The 21,482-nt window shown below is 42.1% G+C and overlaps 2 protein-coding genes across 3 annotated transcripts in view; one reads left to right on the top strand and one right to left on the bottom strand.

Annotated features, from left to right (window-relative positions):
- The first annotated feature begins 4,614 nt into the window (after window positions 1-4,614).
- Window positions 4,615-16,799, top strand: hapln1a (hyaluronan and proteoglycan link protein 1a). The gene is made up of 4 exons (XM_076997682.1): window positions 4,615-4,865; window positions 10,893-11,222; window positions 14,612-14,911; window positions 15,046-16,799. Exons 1-4 carry the CDS (start codon window positions 4,802-4,804, stop codon window positions 15,327-15,329), a joined length of 978 nt encoding a protein of 325 aa, XP_076853797.1. The 5' UTR covers window positions 4,615-4,801; the 3' UTR covers window positions 15,330-16,799.
- A 2,301-nt stretch (window positions 16,800-19,100) lies between these two features.
- Window positions 19,101-21,482, bottom strand: part of vcana (versican a) — a 35,467-nt gene continuing 33,085 nt past the window's right edge. For both annotated transcript variants that reach the window (XM_076997681.1, XM_076997680.1), the window contains one exon: window positions 19,101-21,267. In XM_076997681.1, coding sequence (XP_076853796.1) covers window positions 21,125-21,267 — 143 coding nt within the window. In that variant the 3' untranslated portion in view covers window positions 19,101-21,124. The remainder of the gene's footprint in view (window positions 21,268-21,482) is intronic.

The raw sequence follows: 21,482 nt of genomic DNA, 5'->3' as shown, positions 1-21,482 counted from the left end.
GGCAACCTTTTACACTACTGCGAATTTAGCAAAAATACAGACTGTTCGACATGTGCTCTGTACTGATGCCCGTATATTACACAAGCTTTTACTTCATAAGCATGTACCGCAGCAGGGTTTTGGTTTATAATAACACTGATTGCCCCCAGGTCAGAGTTCTTTCTGGACATCAGTGCTTATATAACGATGATAACAACACGTCAGTGCTTACAACCACATGCATATAAATGTTAGATTGTATCAGATCTGCCTGCAGTTAAGCGGTCTCCGAGGACCTGACGAGCACATTGAATTCAGTCCAAATGGTGAGCATCGATCACACAACAGCATGATTTACTGTTTGAAGTACAATGCGTTAACAGTTATTGCCACAGTTTCAGAGTGAAGTCGGCGACAGCTGGTGCCAGAAACCGTAGCATCATGCGGGACGCTCCCCTCTCCCTTCTTTGCACTGGCTGCCAGGGAGCAGATGGATACCCGGGAAAGAAAACCCATGGGCAGAGTCGGAATGATTGACAGGGAGGGAGGCACAGAGAGGGGCGGGGCTACAGCCATTAGCAATGGTCTTCCCCCGCCCTGTTCTCCTAAAACTGGCCAATGCTGTGCCTCATCCACCCATGGCGATACGCTGCTTGGATCTTCTTCTTTAGACCTTATACGTCTCCTGTTTGGCTCGAGTCTAAAGGGTCTAACGGAGGCTTCCTGTGCTCATTCAGGGAGCTCTGTATGGATATACAGCCGAACTATACCAGTCAAGGGTGAGTGGATCTGGTGAGGGGATGCTCCGGAACTGAGCCGAGAGGAAGTTCGACTTGCACGTCTCCTTCTCTTTGTTCTCAGGCCAGGGGGATCATAATGGCAACAGGCAGATAGACAGCTTCACATCTCCACTGGGGCCAGGGTGAATATAGAGCTTTAAGCTGCCTTTAGAGTTTTCCATTATTCAGTCTACATCTGCCTCAATCCCCTCTTGTAATTGTTGCTTTTGGGACGAATAAAGAGTGACAAGGAACTGGCATGGATGCAGGCGCCACCTGCCATGACCACCACATATGCCAGGCATTGAATAACAGTTTTCCATTATTCCTACTAATAACCTAGGACTGCTAGTATTGGTAATCAGGTTTGTATGAGAGAAGCAGCTTGATACTTCATATGGTAGTCCTTATATCGTATTGTATCCATCTCCAGTCATGAGAAAGCTTTCTTGCTCAATTAATCCAGTTTTTCAAAGGCCAGCTAAGCCTGCATCTGCTATAAAGAGCTTTGTCTTCTGACAAAATCGCCTTAAAGTTTTGTAATAGCGAACCATCTTCAGGTTTTTTTTCATAGTCATAAAGGAAAATTGTGAATCTTCCAGAAACACATGAGGCTTACAAACCAAATCCTCAGTGTCACAGTTAAATGTCAGAGTTTATAATAGTTACTACAGTCCTTCTTCTATTTCCTCAGTATGTCATATAACTCTAAACATCTCACTTCGGTCATCTAACTCTTGGCAGCTGTTGAAGCAACGTCCAACAGCGATGTAAGTAGGTCCACTAACTTGTTTTTTTTATAATAGTTGGGCCGAACCCCTTAAACAAACAGCACCAAGCCCCTAGTGTTATTCCTAACCTGATCCGCACATTCGAATCCAGACGTCAGCAAATAAATAAAAAAAAAAACACTAACCTCCAGCCCAGTTGTATGACGCGTTCAGCTGGCTGTGCCTTTTCCCAAAGCTTTGATGGCCAGGGTCCAGGGAACACAGATTGATGGGAACGGTACCACCCTGCCAAAATGAAGATCAGTGCTTGCATGAGACAAATAGTGCTGAGCCAGCTGCTAATGCAACGCCTCCAGACGCTTGGCTCCAACACGGCCAATATGTTGGGAAAGGCCCAGGGTGGGACATCAGAGCCACATCTGCCAGACCATCCGCAAACATCCATATGCACGTCTCCGCATATAAACGTTCGTATGATATTGATAGAGGCAAGTCGATCAGCACAGGGCTGAGTCGTATACATGGGCTGAGTCATATACTTGGGCTGAGTCATAAGCATGCTCTTTCTGTGACCCCGCCCCTAAAACGATTCATGCCAATGACGCCGAATGTAAACGAGATGCTATTTGTTAGCGAAGCAGGAGACTTGTGCAACTTTCCATGGCGGCTGCATCAGCGGCTTCAGTTCCAGCCCTCGGTTTCAGCTCATGCTGTGATTGCTTTGGAAGCTCTCCTGCTAACTGGCAACCGTGTCGCTGTTCAAATGGCGACTGTAGCCATCGTTTCCACAGTGATGACCGTGAGGCTTATTTTGCCCCCTGAGCTTCATGCTTAGCAACAAAAAAAGTTATATAATAAATTGGCTAAAACATTGTTTTGCAGTTATATGTTTTCAAGCTCTCCCTCTCTGAAGGTTAGATAATTTCTTATCTCTTCCTAGCTGTGGTACAACAAATGTCACTTATTTTTTGTTGTTCTTGTTTCAGAGCCATAATTTGGATTAGCTGCTGCTGTGGCATTGTTAAAAAACCTAAATGTTCAACTAGCAGTTATTTTCATTGTGGGTTTTTTTTTAATTAGATCACTTTGTTATAACTGTCTTCTTTATGAGATAGTGAATTACAGGTTACAGGTGTTTTATACATAAACAACAAGTACAAATGAGAACGCCACTTACAGAATCACGGCTGTGGATAGGATAGTGAAGTAAGTGAAGTGAAGTAAGTGAATTAGAGATTAAGTATTTAACAGATAAGGGTGCAGGTTTATGCAACTATATGGGTAACTGGGCCTAAGTATGCTAACCTAAGTTTAAACGAAAGTCCTATGAGCAGTAAATGCACTTGGTGTGTACTATGGTAGCTATCCACATGCTACATCCAGAGATGTCATACAAATCCTTTACTTTAGTGAACTGTTGGTTTCACTATGAAGTACAAAAAGGAAACCTTTTACTTAGCAGACCAATACATTTTCACTTAATCTAATTATATGGGATATTTAGTTTTTTGTTACTTGTCTTTTGTGTGGGTATGGCGCTAACGAGGGGTGTGTGGTGTCTTGAGCAGCATGTGTGTTATCTTGCCATGATACCTTTCGTTCCGTGGGGATTTGAACAGCAGAAATGAAGACCTGGGAGCTAATATCTCAGACTCTTCTTTGTTCTTCCTGCCACTGCAGTGAAGACGCGTTAATTTTCTCACGCTGATTTACAACTCAAGTAGGAGAACGACAAGTTTGCCAGAGGTAGTAATGCTACACTGGGGCCGTAGTATTACAGCGTAGCAGCCAAGTTCTGACAGCTCCTGGTGTAATGCATGAAGCATGTTACGAGCGTCTCATTAACAATAACGTAACGGCACTGTAAAGAAATGAGTCATTCCTTCTGAAGCATGTGCTCCCCAATTGCACTACACCATACGTCCTTCATCATTTCCCATATAATGAGTGAGTCAGTGCCACCATAGCAGGAAAGACCTTGGTGCACTTATGGTTGGGTGTGGGGCCCTATGAAAGGGTGTTTTGACCTGTGGAGATAGAGCTTTCACTATGGCTTGGTCTTTATGTTGTTGTTGTTGTTATTTTTTTTAATCCATGAATTTCCACAGCTGGCCTCACTGTGAAGGCTGCACAGACCATCCACAGGCTGGAGGCATCTGACATCTCGGTAGTTATTGTCCATTCACATGGCTAAAAAAACCATACCCAGGGGACCACACAGTTCCCAGCACACTCTAACTATGTCTCCTCTATCTGAACAGAGGCAGTGGAGTGGTCCTATATTAAGATTTGGATGGTAAAGTGGACACTATCTCTTCTTTGTGATTCCCTTATCAGCATTTGCATTGCACACTGCAGATGGGGTCTGTGTTCGGTTAAAGGAGATGTTTAGCAGCACAAGGAGGACAGAAAAAAAGTATGCTGGATGGAGAGGTTGAGTGTAAATCAGATTACGTGCACAGCAGTTGTCTGGCAGATACTGACGTAGAATAGCATCACTCTGTTGGATATAGCAAAGGGAAAAATTGCATGATCGTATCCTGGATTACATGAAATTACGTGATAAAAGTGCTTCACGTACTTCATGCAGGTGTTGGAGCTATGGGAAACCTTTCAATGTGTCTGCTCCTTTTCTCTGTCTGATCACACTGTTATGGGAAATTTTTATTACGAACTCTTAGCAAGCACATGGAAACATTCACTTCAAGATTGTGTGAGCATTTACTGACCATACTATTACTTGCATATTTTTTTTATTAGCATAGCAACACAATTCGTAAGATTCGTAAGACTTACAAATTTATAATTTGTGTTAATAAAAAGGCAGCTAAAATGTCCATCCTACAGCCAACTTTTGCTCGGTTTGGCATGCAATTGTTTGTACATCCAGTAACTCATGCTAAAATTCACTCTCTTGGAGTCAGGACAACAGTCTGGACAACAATACAGTATGCATTTATCGATGCATGCAATTAAAGCTTATTAAACAACCATGGACAGCAAAGGAGGAGGTGAGAATCAGGCTGCTATGGGAGCTCTCGGTGCAAAAGTATAGGGTGATGGGTCCTCTCTACGGGGAGGGGGAGTGGTCTTAGCCGACCAGAGCTTCAATAAAAGGCTCTTGTGGGGACCTCCGAGGAGCCCAGACTTTCAAGTGGCAACTCTGCCGTCTGCCTTATTGCTGACCTGACTTTGAGCCATTTTTTTCTCCTCCCTCTTTTTCGTATTTTATTTCATTTTGTTATTATAATTTTTATTTTTTTGCTTTTCTAGTGAAGAGGCCCATAGACCAAAAATAACAAAAGCTTGAAGATGATCAGTCTGCTTTGCCTGGTGGTGTTCTGTCTGAGTCTTGCTAGCAATGCCCATGCAGCGGGTAAGGCAAATCTGTGATCTTCTGAGCATGTCTGAATGAGATTGTCTGGATGTGCATGTGGGTGTGCTGGACTGCACTGTGCACGAGCAGCATGTGAGGAGAAAACACCAAAAAATTGGCAAAAATCAGCACTGGTAACTCTCCACAGTCATGATGTCCTGAGATTCTATTGATGATTTATATATATATGAAATTATGGTAGAATGGTAATATATATATATATATATATATTACCATTCTACCATTCTAAAATAAAACAATATAGTCACTTGTTTCAAGGTGTGTCTCATATTAACATTTAGGTTAAATCCTGTTTATTATTTATACGATGTAATCTTAAGTGGATCTAAACTGCAAGATAAAAGTGTTATAAATTTGTTTCCACATATTTCAGTGTTACATGACAAGCAGACAGTCAGGTGTTAACGTTGTGTGAGATGTGTGGAAATGTAATCAGCTCCCCATAACATTGGACTCCCAGCTGGGACGGTAAGGCAGGCACATAAAAGAACTTTTGGTAACACCTTCCTTCTGTGTGAATGCCTAGTCTTAGTGTGGCTAAGAGCACTGGCATTGTACCCTGTGTGCGTGTGTGTGTGTGTGTGTGTGTGTGTGTGTGTGTGTGTGTGTGTGTGTGTGTGTGTGTGTGTGTGTGTGTGTGTGTGTGTGCCTGACAGACACATTAATATCTTTAGCATATGGACACCCTTCCTGACCTAAGTCCAAGGGCACCTCCCTTTTTTCTGATGTAATGGTCTGTTAAGTGGGCTGGACGGATGTGGGTGGGGTCTGGGATGGGGTTCTGTGAGGAGAGGAAGGGGGAGGGAGGGTGCAGGGGTTTTGTTTTTTGGGGAATGCCCGGAAATTCATGATGGGGATGTGGCTTAAAGCAGCTATTACACTACTGTGGGCCAGTAGGGCAGTGCCCGATCTTCTATATGCAAAACAGATTTTGTCAAAGAGCAGCAAAATGCATGAAATTCCAATATATTAACACTTTTTAACAATCGTCATTTACTAATATTATTTGTCTTTGGTTTTTACTAAGGCAAATAATAGCACACTAAGTCAGTGTTTAAAAATGACACGCTTATGAATAATAAACAAGGATTAAGTTTCAACTCAACAAAAACTACAGGAGAGAATTACGTTAAGTTTAGGATTAAAACTATTAAAGTGGGATTTATGTATTCCCTGTAGTGTGTGTGTGTGTGTGTGTGTGTGTAAATGGGCATGTGGTCATGTTAGAGAGACAGGCTGACGGAGCAGAAATAAAGTTCCTCCTGTGTTCTTCTTGTGCCAGAGGCACTGCCCCTCCACGCTGAGCGAATTTTATGCACCATGTCGGTGTTTTGTAAGAGGGTGCGGAAAACAGCTGCGCACACATTCGCTCTAAAAGCTGCTTCCTCAGCAAACTGGTGCATAGGTGTGCAAGACGACGCGCGCGACTGTGCCGCTAAGTTTGCGTTAATGCATTTGTCATTGCCGCTGCGCCGACCTAACCAGCATGTCGCTACAGACACAGTCCAGTGTAATTAGCATGTAAAGGACTTTAAAGGGGCTTACTAGCTGGTTTCAGGACGCGTCGAAAGCTGGCGCGTCTGCTAGAGTAGCAGATGTAGCAAAGCTGGCGCGGCACGAGCCACCGTGACGAATCATTGTATTAATGTAAATGTTCGCCCCTCCCATTTTTCCCACTGCACTACACAGCTGTTCCGGATTTCTGGGCGTTCACCCAGTGACAGGCTGTTGCTTTGGGTAGCAGGTCGTGCCTGCTTCGGTGATTTTTTATATTTTTTAATAATTCGTAAGCTAACTGCTCCTGTCATCGTTCATGTTCAACTACTTTTCTACTGCTTTAATAACAGATATGTCGTGAAATTATATATATATATATATATATACCGTTCAAAAGTTTGGGGTCACATAGACAATTTTGTGTTTTCCCTGAAATCTCATACTTTTATTTATCAAATGAGTTGTAAAATGAATAGAAATATAGTCCAGACATTGACAAGGTAGAAATAATGTTTTTTAAATTATTTGAAATAATTTTCTACTTTAAACTTTGCTTTCATCAAAGAATGCTCCCTGCAATTACAGCATTGCAGACCTTTGGCATTCTAGCTGTTAATTTGCTGAGGTAATCTGGAGAAATTTCACCCCATGCTTCCAGAAGCTGCTCCCACAAGTTTGATTGGGTTAATGGGCACTTTTTTCATACCATACGGTCAAGCTGCTTGCGCTGGCCACTCCATTACCGATAAAACACAAGCTGCCTGCTTCTTCTCTAAATAGTTTGTGCATAATTTGGAGGTGTGCTTTGGGTCATTGTCCTGTTGCAGGATGAAATTGGCTCCAATCAAGCGCTGTCCACAGGGTATGGCGTGGTGTTGCAAAATGGAGTGATAGCCTTCCTTATTCAAAATCCCTTTTACCTTGTTCAAATCTCCCACTTTACCAGCACCAAAGCAACCCCAGACCATCACATTACCTCCACCATGTTTGACAGATGGTGTCAGGCACTCTTCCAGCATCTTTTCAGTTGTTCTGCGTCTCACAAATGTTCGTCTGTGTGATCCAAACACCTCAAACTTTGATTCATCTGTCCATAACACTTTTTTCCAATCTTCCTCTGTCCAATGTCTTTTTTTGCCCATATTAATCTTTTTCTTTTATTAGCCAATCTCAGATATGGCTTTTTCTTTGCCACTCTGCCCTGAAGGCGAAGCATCCCGGGGTCGCCTCTTCACTGTAGACGTTGACACTGGCGTTTTGCGGGTACTATTTAATGAAGTTGCCAGTTGAGGACCTGTGAGGCATCGATTTCTCAAACTTGAGACTCTAATGTACTTGTCTTCTTGCTCAGTTGTGCAGCGGGGCCTTCCACTTCTCCTTCTACTCTGGTTAGAGCCTGTCTGTGCTCTCCTCTGAAGGGAGTAGTACACACCATTGTAGGAAATCTTCAGTTTCTTGGCAATGTCTCGCATGGAATAGCCTTCATTTCTCAGAACAAGAATAGACTGTCGCGTTTCAATTCAAAGTTGTCTTTTTCTGGTCATTTTTTGAGTTTAATCAAACCAACAATTGTAATGCTCCAGATTCTCAACTAGCTCAAAGGGAGGTCAGTTTTATAGCTTCTCTAATCAGCAAAACTGTTTTCAGCTGTGCTAACCTACTTGCACAAGGGTTTTCAAGGGTTTTCTAAATATCCAATAGCCTTCTTACACAGTTAGCAAACACAATGTACCATTAGAACACGGGAGTGATGGTTGTTGGAAATGGGTCTCCATACATCTATGTAGATATTGCATTAAAAACCAGACGTTTACAGCTAGAATAGTCATTTACCACATTAATAATGTATAGAGTGTGTTTTTGATGCATTTAATGTTAGCTAAATTGAAAAAAAAAACAGCTTTTCTTTCAAAAATAAGAACATTTCTAAGTGACCCCAAACTTTTGAACGGTAGTGTATATATATATATATATAGGAATAGGATAGGATGTATGGGATGAGTGGGATGAGATGGGATGAATGTGAGTCTGTGCAATACTCACCAGTGCTGTAATGCAAAGCACATTGACAGGGAGAGAAAAGCCAACTCAGGACCTATGATGCTTCTGCACTCAGAGGCAGGAACAAAGTGGTTAGCAAAGACAAAATAAAGATGGAAGATTTACAATGGTCCTTTGTAGACAGCATTCAGTCCAAACCTTTTAAATCGTTTTAAATTTTGCTCACAGCAAAATACTTTCTGGCTCATGTCACCGATTTCCACCAAATCAACAGTGGTGTGGCGGCCTTGAACCACAGAGAGTGACTTTAGACGTATCGCGGCGCTCCCAGTCTGCTAGATATGAGCCTGGTGTTCCTGGCCCTCGTGCGTGGGGCCCAGAGCAGATTCCCAGGCCGTAAATTTCAGACGCCGTCACATGTGGGTAGCTGCTGTGCGCCCAAGAGCATGCAGAAGGGCAATTTTGGCATTTTTGCCCCACACATTTTTTGTTTGCTTTTGTTTTTTTTTACCTTTGACCTGGGCATCACTTCACAGTTCCTAGGAGCCTTTTAGGCGTGGAGGCGGAGCATGACTCTCACTCGAGTGAGACGTGGGCCTGTAATCCTCAGAGTCCCTGAACAGAGGGGCTGCTTTGTCCAAATATGTGCTGCTGGGTTTTTGTTTTTTTTTTTTACTTTCCAGTGGCAAGATACATAAAACAGCCCAGCAGTGATCAGTGATCACAAGCTTAGTGCGTGCAGTAAGAGACTGAACAAGGGATTGGTGGAGGTAGAGTGGGGAGTGAACGTGTCCTGCACATGCACGTGGGTGGTAATGGAATATCTCGGGGTAGATAAGGGCAAAAGAGCAAAGGAAATGAGAGTCTAGCGTGGCGGACTGAGACGCTAACAGGGAGCCTAGTGTCCACAGCAGCTGTATGTGGGAGAGAGTTTGTTACTGGAACTTTTGATGAATTACGGTCTTTCAGACGGACTCATAATGCCTGACGAATGATGAGTCTGTATTGCAATTAAATTCCTCCAAAGATTTCATTAGGTGAACACTGGTACAATTAGCAGATAACAAGACTAATGTTCTTTCTTAATGGCACGTGTACCAAGTTTTAAAGACTTGAGCCAAACTACAGCACCCATTGGAATAATAATTCAGTGCTTCTGTAGACTTCAAAATGACTTAAAGTCAGAATTAATACTGCTAAAAGTCTGAATGATGTATGTGCATTATTACAAATGGGGTGGTGAAAGATGATTAAAGGGACTGGCGCAGTATTAATCCGTTATATTTTTCTTTATTTGTTGTAGTATAAACTGGATGTTCTGGATAGTCTTAAATGATGATCCAGACAGCATAGCCCATAAAATAGCTTATATTATTAAAAGATTTCATCAAGAACATCTCCAAAAGGTTCTTTGGCAGATAAGCAGAAAAAAAACAAATGGAAGCAGAAAGATGGTGAACAAGTTAGATACTGGTAAAATTGAAGCAGCTTTCCTGCTATGGTGCACCATTGAGCAGAAGGGGGATGTTCTGGGCTGGTGGATTGCCAAACTCACACTTCCCATAAATCAGATGGAGCGAATAAGGGATGAACATTCTGTCTATCTTGGTAATACGGCCTAATCTCACATTTGATAATGCTTCCCACTTGGTGCTCGAATGATTTGGCTTTAAGCAGCTGTAGACTGTTCGACTCACTGAGGGACGGAAGAGGCTGGCTGGTTGCCAGAACTAAATGTAATCACATCTAAGAACTGGATGCTTTGATGATGGGGAACCACAGTACCTTTGGCCTCGTCAGGTTGTCATTGATATGCTCAGGGTTCCAGTTGAGGGATTGTGAGAGCGAATGGCCTCCAGAATTCTCTGTTGCTGTAGATTTGGAAGCATCTTGAGCAGCTGGCCCAGATAATTATAGCCCTTAACCACACAGCAGCAACCACCACCAGTCGGGTCCATGAGAGCAGTTGTTTTCAATGTACATCTTAAAAGCTGGATTAGACACAACATTGTAATCAGATATTTTTGTTCCATGAGAGAGAAATTTAATCTGTTCCTCAAACTGAAGTCTGGTGAAGCCTGTATTTTATTTCCTTTCCTAATAATAAGAATGCACATATTATATACTTTTGCTTCTAAAAAAAACCCCAAACCTAAATCAATGCTGTATCATACTACAATGACATAATGACCTAATAAATCCCAGATATTTCAAGCTACAGTACAGCTGAAACTTCAGGTCATAATAATACAAAAGCAAAAAACTGTGTGTATACATACTCTCATTATACTGTTATACTATTATTTTGCTTTACTTTCTTTTGCTGTGGTGTATCTGACAGGGCCTTAGCTTAATTAGCATTGGTTTTCAATAATGACAACAAAGCAGTTATGTCTCTTTGACAGGAGCGTTTGTTGAATGTGTAAATGTAAATGTTAAATGTAAAGGGATTATCTGCAGATAAGTCCGCTATGCTGTTTATGAAGAAGTGCCTGCATCCCTTTTCAGGAACCCATCAAATTTTCACCAGGCCTGGCGAGAACGTTACCTTGCCTTGCCGACTGAAGCTTGACCCCACGTTCACATTCGGCATGGCCTCAAGCAGGATCAAGTGGTCCAAGCTAAACGGGGCGGATGAGATCGACGTGCTGGTGTCCATGGGCTTCCATAAAGTGGTGTACTCAGACTTCCAGGGCCGCGCCCACCTTGTTGAGGCTGACGACAACGACGCCAGCCTGCTTTTGACCAACATACAGCTGGACGATTTCGGCATCTACAAGTGTGATATCATCAATGGCATGGACGACAACATTTGTGAGGTGGAGATTCGAATGCAAGGTAAGGGACTCAAATGTAACAGAAGACCTTTTCTTTCTTTATGGGCTTCAGAAGAAGAATTGAATGTGATTTATAGCATAGTCTTTCATTTGCAATTTCTAATTTATTTTACTGTATTGTTTGGACATGTATAAAGCTGAAGCACGTTCTACCAAACACACAGATCCAAACCGACCAAGTCACCTCCACCCTCCAGTTAACAAAACGGAACCCGAGATCAGGCCCGTTGACAGTCTTGCTAGGGCCTGGGACAAGAAAGTTTAATGTGCCCCCCCTCCCCCCGGCGCACGTCATTTGAAGTTCGTCATTTGACAATCCTTCTGTTAGGTCATATAGTATATAATATAGCCACACATCAAAGCTGTTTCTGACAGCTGACTGGTTATATACTTGACGCGTCGCGAGCGGCGCGAGGGTTCGCGCGAAAATGACGTAATCGCAGTGGCACCGACCGTGTGCGAGGGCCTCGCGCGCTGTCCAGTCGCGAGGTCGTGCACCTCTTGACTTTTGTAACTTCGCGCGCGACGCGCTTCATGAACAAAGTTATGTTTGCAGGGTTCATACACCTTTATAATGTGGAATTAAAGCACTTGTACGTCACTTTAAAGGTCCATTTCAATATTTTCCAGCACGTTTAACTTAATTAAGTTAAATATTTATACATATACTCGAAATAATTCGCTTTTTATCACATTATTTAATGGTTGTTTATTTTCAAAACGCCCAATCTTAACGTCTTCACGAGAACTGTTCAGTCAGACAGCTATTTGTTGTGAAACGAAGTAGTTACTTTCAAGCATTTTCAAGTACTTTAGCCTAAATTCCAGCACTTTTCAAACCTGGAACACAATGCAACATTAAAATTCGTCAGGTAAATGTTTTCCTTTCTTTTCTGCGCTCCAGATTTCTGTATTTACTTTAACTATCCACCACTGTATTTCCCGCTGTTGTGGGGGTACCAGCCGTTACGGTCGGTGCTGGATCAAACCATTTTCCAGTGGGATGCGGGGGTGTATGCACTTAATGGAAAATATGCAGATAGGTTAAAAAACATATATTTTAGCCATTGAGTTTATTTTGAGTACAGAATTTTATATTAATGAAAGATTTCAAGATTATTTAAAAATTATAGACTTTATGTAACGCTCACCGCGTCACACAGCGCCAATTATGATAGTTTGGACTACGCCACCCTCAACTAGAGGGAAACTAATCAGTAACGTTTCACCCGCGCGAGATTACTGCCAGCGAAAATAAAATTGTTGGACTGCAGAGACTGAGATGCAGATCATTTATTATACAAAATATAAAACACCGGACATTCTTAAAAAGAAGCACCGTGCGGTACAGCCACAGACTTTCCGGAGCAGCTACCTAACACAGGTTACCTCACTTCCACCAGCGGGGGTTGGCGCGCACCTAAAAGAATAAAGCAAACAAACCACTCAATACACAAATAACCCACACCACACGTTCGCGTGAACGCGCTCCAAATAAACTCAAATTCACTGCAAATAAACCCAAATATGTAGGTGCCGCCAACACCTCACTCGTTCTGCTCCCACCTTTCTCCAACCGTACCGCCGGGCTAAAAATAAAAACACAACAGTAAATCACGTTCCACAAAACACGTCTGCCACTAACAAACTCCAATTCCTAAAAAGAAAAGTAAAGGGGAGAAAACAGTGGTCTAGCTCCCACGCGCACTCTGATGGCTCCGTGCAATAGCTGGAATGACTCAGATCGCCCGTGACTTGGCCACCTCTGCGACCGCTCGTATGCAGCTCACAACACACCCGGTCAGCTTCTAAAAGCCCCAAACAATCTCAAACTCCGCGAGAATGGGTAATAACTCTTGCCACCCGGAAACTCCATGAGAATGAGTAATAACTCTTGCCACCCGGACCCGAGCGCGTCTCTCGTCCCGTCAATCAGCTTCCAAGAGAACACACGAGAGTTTAAATACCCTTCGTGATGTGCACTAATTCACTATGGGCGGTGCCCTTAATTAAACCGGGCTGTATTTTCAGGCACACTCTGTAACGGAGTCTTCCTGTTACATTTAAATAAAAAATAAATTGCTGGGCTCTTTGATGGGCCCCCCTGGCCCTGGGGCCCGGGACAACAGACCCGGTTGTCCCCCCCTGTCGACGGGGCTGCCCGAGATCTTCTCATAGATATTCAATTAAAAAAGGAAATACATATCCGGACGGGATTAGTTTCTCAGGGGGTCCTGGGGTAATTTTCTCTTTTACGGGGGTCCTCTGTGATTTTAATCCCGTCCGGAACGAGCATGTCCGTGTTTTTCTCAGACGTCCTCAGAGAAAATTACAGGCGGAATTACCTACTGTTTTTCGCTGTACTCCGTGGTCGTCTGGTAATTTTAGTCCCGTCCGGATCCACATGTCTGAGTTTATACATGCAGACATCACCTCGCGTTTAATAAAACAGCTATATGTCCACTGCCACGCACCGTAGTTACACGTTGGGCGCGCGTTTTCACGGAGATCCACGTAAAGACAGCGGCGAGCGAAAATGGATTTACTGGATTTTTTAATGGATTTATTTTATTTTATTTAACGGATTTATTTAGCTATTTACATTCATTAGCGATTTTTTATAATGTGTTTTCTGTATTGGTTTAACAAAATAGCTTAACTTAAACGGAGATCTTAAATGCTGAACTGAACAGTAGTAAAGTTAAAAGTTAAAAAGGAATCATCAGAGTTGGCAGTGTGACATTATTAAACATGCTATCACGTGACAAGGCGATGTCATGTGACCGAGAAAGCCAAAAATTCACGGGTCCTCCTGTTTTTTCAATTGCTGTCCGGATGCAAGAGTTTTATCACTGAGTACAAGGGTGAAATATTTTTCACAGACGTCCCCCTGAAAAACTAATCCCGTCCGGATAGGGCTTTAGTCGTAAACTTTACTGTGAGGAGTCTTTGTTTTTGCTCTTACCCTTAGGCAGACCCATATGGCACCAGAATAACACAATTATGCAAGTGAGATGGCTGATCTTAATGAAACCAGGCTGCCACAAATAAACCTCATTAGCACTGGAATATAGGAAATAACAATCAAAGCCCTGAGTCCTGCAAATCTTTTTTTTTGCAACTGAATCAAAGCATTTGTTTCTTATTTCAAAGAGGTTTGATACATTTGCCCAGGGATTAAAAGGAGAATGTAAAACATAATTGACACTTTGGATCCTTTCATGCTTAGCATTGCTAATATGGTCATGAACTCCTAAGGTGACCCGCTTCATGGAGGAATCATTGATTCCTTTATCATAAAGGAGACTCTTTTACTGAGGCTGAATGGCTGTGATTTTCCCCCCAAATGTCAAAACATTTCTTTTTGAGAAGCATCGCTCTCTTCCACAGGGGTGGTCTTCCCATACTCCCCACCTCTGGGTCGCTACAACCTGAACTTCCATGATGCCGAGGCAGCCTGCTTGGAACAGGACACCACGGTGGCCTCCTTCGAGCAGCTCTACCAGGCCTGGAAAGGTGGGTTGGACTGGTGCAACGCAGGCTGGCTGAGCGATGGGACGGTGCAGTACCCCATTACCAGGCCCAGGGAGCAGTGCGGGGGCAGCAGAACCGACGCCGGCTTGAGGACCTACGGGCGGCAGAACAAGCTCAGCCGCTTCGACGTATTCTGCTTCACTTCTGGATTCTCCGGTGAGTTAAAACCCATCCGTTCTTCTCTCGTGCCGGTTCTCCGGCCATTCTTCTCCCCTTCCGATCCCTAGCAAAGAGCCTCTCGCCCCGGCCGTGCAGAATTAACGTCCTCTGCCGCCCCTTCTGGTTCCCAGGGCATGTGTTCTTCGTAGAAGGGAAGCTGACCTTCGACGAGGCCACTGAGGCCTGCCAGATCGCTGGTGCCATGATCGCGAAGGTCAGCCACGTCTTTGCCGCCTGGAAACTGGACGGCTACGACCGCTGTGACGCCGGCTGGTTGGCCGACGGCAGCGTGCGCTACCCCATCTCCAGGCCCAGGATGAAGTGCAGCCCGGCAGAGTCGGCCGTGCGCTTCGTCGGATTCCCCGACAAGAACCTTCAGTTGTACGGCACCTACTGCTACCAAGCCCAGCAGTGAGGGCCTGCAAGACACCACCGTCGCTCACATTACAACCAAAGAGCAATGACAAAACACGTATCCATTAGCATGAGCTAGCATTAAATCTGTGATAACCTTTACAGTATATCCTACAGGAAGATACTGAAAGCTGTTTCATACTGTAACATTCCAGATGCTCTCTGCACGTGTTATTCAGTCAGTTATTTTTTCATACTATTTTCTGCTGACTCACCTCTGCATGAAGCAGGACAGTAGAATGAACACATACCATCTCACTAATGCTGGTTTAGAATACCACTTATAATTTTTCAAAAGAATGTGGTTTTCAATAAACAAAAAGAAAATGCTGATTTTTTTCTTTATATACCTTTTCATATGTTTTTTTATGTTTTTGGTAAGGAAGTAATGGCCGTTTCAAATGTTTTGTGATCCTGAAATCGCTTGTCTAAAGCATTTCCCCATGGTTGTTCTTTTTTGAACACTCTCAACCGTGACCAAATTTGAATGACCCTATATATAAATGAACATATAAGGTCCATAACTGTCATTCGGTCTGCTAGCTGTGTTGTATCAAAACAGATAATCTGTGTTCTCCAATTTTGTAAGCTTTCTCCCTAAAAGAAGATAGAACTATCCTGTACTGTCCAAGGAGTTCTTAAACTCATAAATATTTTCTTAGTGTGTATCCATTAGGAAAAGTATGTCGAAGCTTTACCAAGTCCTGTTTTTGATATTGATCTTAAACGTGTGGACTAGGACAGTTTTTTTTTGTTTTCTTCCCCAGGAATTAGTCCAATATCGTTGTATCACAGCTGGCACATTTCCTCTAAAGCATCAAGGCCTGACAAGCTGCTGGCGATGCAATTGATGTCTGACTATTGTGGAGAGCTGCAAAGGCAAACATGTTGCACCCAGAGGCAGATAAAATCTTTAGTAGAACTCAGTTGTTTGCTCACAACAGCACTTCAGGAGACTACCTTAAGCCTCGCAGTTGCACAGTTGGGACTGCAAGGAAAATGTCGTTTTGAGACTGTGATTTACAATGTCGCTTACACATAAGCAACTGCTCGCAGATGGATATAAAGAGAGGGGTAAAAGGTGATTTGTACATGTTAGGTTTGAACACTATGCAGAGTATCAAAAGTTTTGCGCTGGATAAGGGGATTGATGACTGATCTGTGATGACTTCATTGACTTAAGGACTAAGTTGCTGTTACTAGCCTTCTAGAGCCAGATTCATTCTGTCCTGCCTTTTCTTTTCTATATGTGTTGACACGTGAATTTGCAATGGGAAGAAAAATCATTCCACTTTGTACTGCAACGCCACAGTTAACACACACAATGTATTTGTGCTTGTTAAAAGTATACTTTTTTCTTTTTTTTATGCATGACAGATGAAATTTTGTTTTAATCTGAAATACGGTGTGCTTAAAAAAAATCCAATTCCCAAGTGAAAAATACAAAAATAAACATACGAAAATAAAATGACTTGTGAAGTCTTCATTTGATTTGCTGAGAGTAAACTGGGGTTGTCATTTTGTATAGTCAGTGCCAAATAGATGCAAATAGTCCAAATGCTGAATATCTGAGAACACTTGACTCAAGTGAAATGTAATGAAACAGTCAGCATATAATATACATAATAAATAGCTTCATGCACAATTTCGTGTGTGATAAACTCATAGCAGAAGATTTTGTCTTTTTCTGTCATTTTAACATTCAATTCAAGACTTCACCATCTACGTGTGCACGTCCTGTGTGCAGTTGGAATCAGTGACCCTCTGTCACAGGGCCACAGAACACTACCTCAGGACTATCCTGTCAGGACACTCACGGACCCTTATGTAAGCACTAAATCCCCCAGCATTAGGAGGAACACTGGTCTCTTCAGAGGTAATCGGAGACCAGAGCTGAAGAACAGATATATAATATATACATCATCGAAGGAAAACTTCAAGCCCGCATGTTCCGTTCTTCTTACCTGTGAACACTCACCGTTGAACGCACCTCAGCCCCCCCCCCAAAAAAAATTTGTACACTGATGTGAATACAAGAGAAGAATAAAATATTTTAGTAAAGCCTTTATGTGACGTTGGGTGCGAGGCGAAGGACGAGACACAAATCCAGCTTCACAGACACAACGACACGTTTTAATGTAGATAGGTATTGCGCAATAGCGCACGCTCAACAGACAAATACACACGTAACGTGTAGACTCAAACATTAGACAACGACGAGCACAAGACACTGCGCGAACGCACATTAAATAGACAGACCACATCAACCCCACGTGATGACGAGACGAGCCACAGGTGAGACGGATAATGACAAGACGCACCCGCACCCACGGAGGTACACAGACGCAGACAACGTTAACACACGCCCCAAAGGAAGGGTTCGGGGACCGTAGCGTGACACTTTATAGAACGATATATAGAACTAGACTGTATGTGAGTGTGCTAACATTGGCACAATTGTTGGCGCAGCTGTTTTCATCTTTCAGAATAATTAGTTTATTTTTAAATGTGAGAAATTGCAGCCTTTAACGTTTACTTGATTAATTGCTAAACTTTTTTCAAATGATAAATACCACATGTTCAAAGACTAAACATGCACTCTGCAAACAAAATGCCAACCTGATTTCCTTTTGGGAAATATAGGCAGTCTTATGATTAATCTCCACTCACCTCTAGAGAAATCTTTGTTTTACGTTTCGTATTTTATTTTCTGTTGTTTTGTTCTTTCCTATTATACAATATATGTGTTTGATATTTTCCAAGTAATCCTAAACAATTCAGCTCTTTATACAAGTAATCACGTTTACATATTTAACCAAAAAATAAATAAAAAATACAAACTACTTTGAATAATTCATTGGCTTTAAACGTTTTTTCCATACTACATTTTCTATGCTCTGTGGCAGTATAATCATAATCATAATTATAAATAATAAGGGAAGAGTTGTGTTTGAGTCATTGGCCAGTCTGACTGAACATAGGGTGGTAACATTTGGTCCAATTAACATAACCCACCTGGGACATATTCACTTCATGCAGATATGCTGTAGCCCCACAGTGTGCTTGTTAATGCCACCTCATTGCTCTCGTCTGCCTCACGCCTTACATCCTGCAGCTGACAGTGAACATTTATTGCATTATTTCTTCCCTCTGCGCTTCCTTCAAGTAGTAAATCCTTCCATCCTTTCAGCGCGTCGGCGTTCTGCTGCGGCAGGGCGTTCTCCAGGCACTACGTCTCCTCCATCCCTGCGGTCCCAGAAGGATTCGCCACAGCTTGAACTCCTTCCTGGGCCGGCTTCCTGCCAGCCTGCTCTGCTCTGACATTCAGCCTGACCTTTAGGGACAGGAAGCGACAACAAATATCAATAAGAGTCCTCTGAGGCTCATGCTCGGTGACTTGGCAGCCATTACGATGAAAATTTATAGTTCTTCAGTGAAGGGTTCATCCATGTACTTCTGATTCAAGTTCCTCCAAGTGACATCCTTATGGTATAGGAGAACAAAATGAGCCATTTAATTAGTCTTAATTTAATTCGTCTCTTGTTTGATGAGCAATCTCCGGCTCATGCCATGAACATACACTTTGATATACATCAAGGTGTTATTTAGCACAGGTGGATGTTTTCATATTCAGTTGTGCCATTGATATTATTATTACTTTATCTATTTCATTTGCAGCTTTAAAAAACTTTTAAAGTTTTTCATCACTATTGTTTTGTTTGATAGTTTGTTTGTTTGTGAGTTTTTTATTTATAAAAAAAAAAACAGGGAGCAGCATTCGGGGAATTTTATTTTGAGTGGGGCCACATATGGCCTCATGCATCATAATTAGTTTTTTCTTTGCAAAATCCTTCTGTCTTGCAATAATATATTGTAGCTATATTTTATGTTCTCATATAAAAATATCAAAATTCCCATTAATATGATACATTATTACTTCTGCAACCAACAGACTTGATTATTTGGTTCAGTGTTTGTTGTGGGCTTGTTATGGACTAAATGAATTCCTCCATCTGCTGGTCAAAATAGAGCGTTGCTTTTCTCAACCATTATTTCAAGGTTTTCCATTGTGTAGGGTGCCAATACACATATGTCACTACAGATACCTTCCAGAGTGACTTTCTCATATTTTCTTTAGATCTCATCATTGTTATGACAGAATGACCAGGAGCCAGAGCAAAATGGAATAAAATTTCTTTGTCTCTTTGGTGACACACTGTAGGTATAAAAAGTAACTTTACTTACATTTTTTTTCCACACACATACCAGACATTCACATTTTGCAATAAACTTGTTATACTATAAATATAAAAAAGATATGTGCACTTTTGGATAAAACACAACTGAAAAAAAAACAACAACACAAAAACTAGGTTAAAATTTTTTTTAGATACACCTGCGTGAAGAAATGGTTGATTATAACTGTCAACATGAGCATTGTAACTGAAGTAATCCATGTATAAAAGCTGTATAGGGTAATGGATTCTGGTCTTTGAAACCAATTAAACAACCCAAATCTCATGTCGATTTCCATATCGTCTTTGTGTTTGTATCCCATCACAGTGTCGGGTGGGATCGCTAGTCCCTCTTCAATAATCTATCAGATTGTACGACCATGCATTTGGGCATTGGAGTAGGATTATCTTCAGAATGTTGCATTTTTAACAGTGAACACAAGAAGATTAGAAGCAGCTTGAAAAATAAATTACATGCTTGCTGTTAAAGAAAATGGCATTTTTGTTCAAGTCTTATTGAGCAATTCACAAAGTACATTCTCTTAAAAAGTAGAACAATGTCCAAAAGCAACATGAACGATGGAGTTAATTTGAAGAGAGGAGCCCATTTAAGGCTGAAAACAAAAGGCGGGACGAAACGAAAGTGACATTTTTAGACTTGTAAAAACAGTGAAGTGATTAATCAAAATGGCCTAAATAAGAACAAATCCCATTGCAACCTTAATCAAGGCACTCAAGTGTTCCTTTGGATGAGATTATTGTAATGTGTTGGTTTTGGGAAGATTATCAAAGCTCAGTCCTAGTTTTTGTAACGTGTTACCACTCCCCTCTAAGAGCAACTGTACACTGATTGTTATGGGTCAATTCCCTCTCTGTTGTTTTGTTTTATCTTTTGCTCATACACAGTCTTTGAACGTGAGACGCATGTTCTCTCACTTGTGCTCACCGTTGTTCTTGTTGTCGTGGATCTGAAGAACACCTCAGGAGCTTTGGACTAGCAGAAAGCTACATCAACAACTTTGATAAACAACACCCATAGGAAAATGCCAATGTGGAAACCAGTCACAGTCAGCATGGTGATACGTAGTGGATCCACTGGCACAATTTGGAAGTAACTTTGATGAGCAAACTTTGATTTGTTGTATTCAATATTCTGAATTGTAAAAAAAAGTCAATACACAAGTTGATTCTGTATATTAGAGTACACTTGAGCAAGAAGGCACTTTGTGATCCCAAGTGAAAATAGAAAGAATATTTTTTAATTCACTAGGATGGAAGTCGTTCATTCAGCAGAGACAGTGACAGTCTTTTTTCAGTGGCCAGCTGAGGAAACTACTTCTCTTAATCCTACAATTCTGAACAGGCAGTAAGCTTTGTCCAGTATCTAAACCTCAGGTCCTTGTCCTCTTCGTATTTTGTGTTTCCTGTTTCCATATATGTTTCTATGGACATGTCCGTCATGTGTGGTAAAAAGAAGAAAAAAAACTTTCTTAGCCAAGATCTCTCTAGCCAAGGGGTCTAGGTCGCTGGGATTTGAGACATGGTATCTTGGTAAGCCACCCTATTGTTTTGTCCGGTGTTTACGAAGAGCATGCCGATAGTGCTGGAGGGAACTGGCAGATTTCTCTGTGGATCTTCTCCACTGGTTGCCATGAACTCTGGTGGTCCGATACATCCGGCTGTATTCCCTCTGGAAATTGGAAGCTGGAAAAATAATTCAGGATCAGTTCCCAAACACGTTACTACGGTAATTATTAGTGACAGACTTCTGTCTCTTACGTGCTCCACTGAGAGACTCAGGAAGTCTTTTGTTCCTCGTGCGATCAGACTTTATAATGCAAGCAGGTAGATAAAGTGGCCATGTGTGTTCAAACATGGAGCAACTTGGTGCACTACAGGCGGACTATGAATCATTTGTG

This window comes from Brachyhypopomus gauderio, chromosome 3 (assembly GCF_052324685.1).
Source record: "Brachyhypopomus gauderio isolate BG-103 chromosome 3, BGAUD_0.2, whole genome shotgun sequence".
Classification (NCBI taxonomy): domain Eukaryota; kingdom Metazoa; phylum Chordata; class Actinopteri; order Gymnotiformes; family Hypopomidae; genus Brachyhypopomus; species Brachyhypopomus gauderio.
This window is presented reverse-complemented; position numbering and strand designations above follow the sequence as displayed.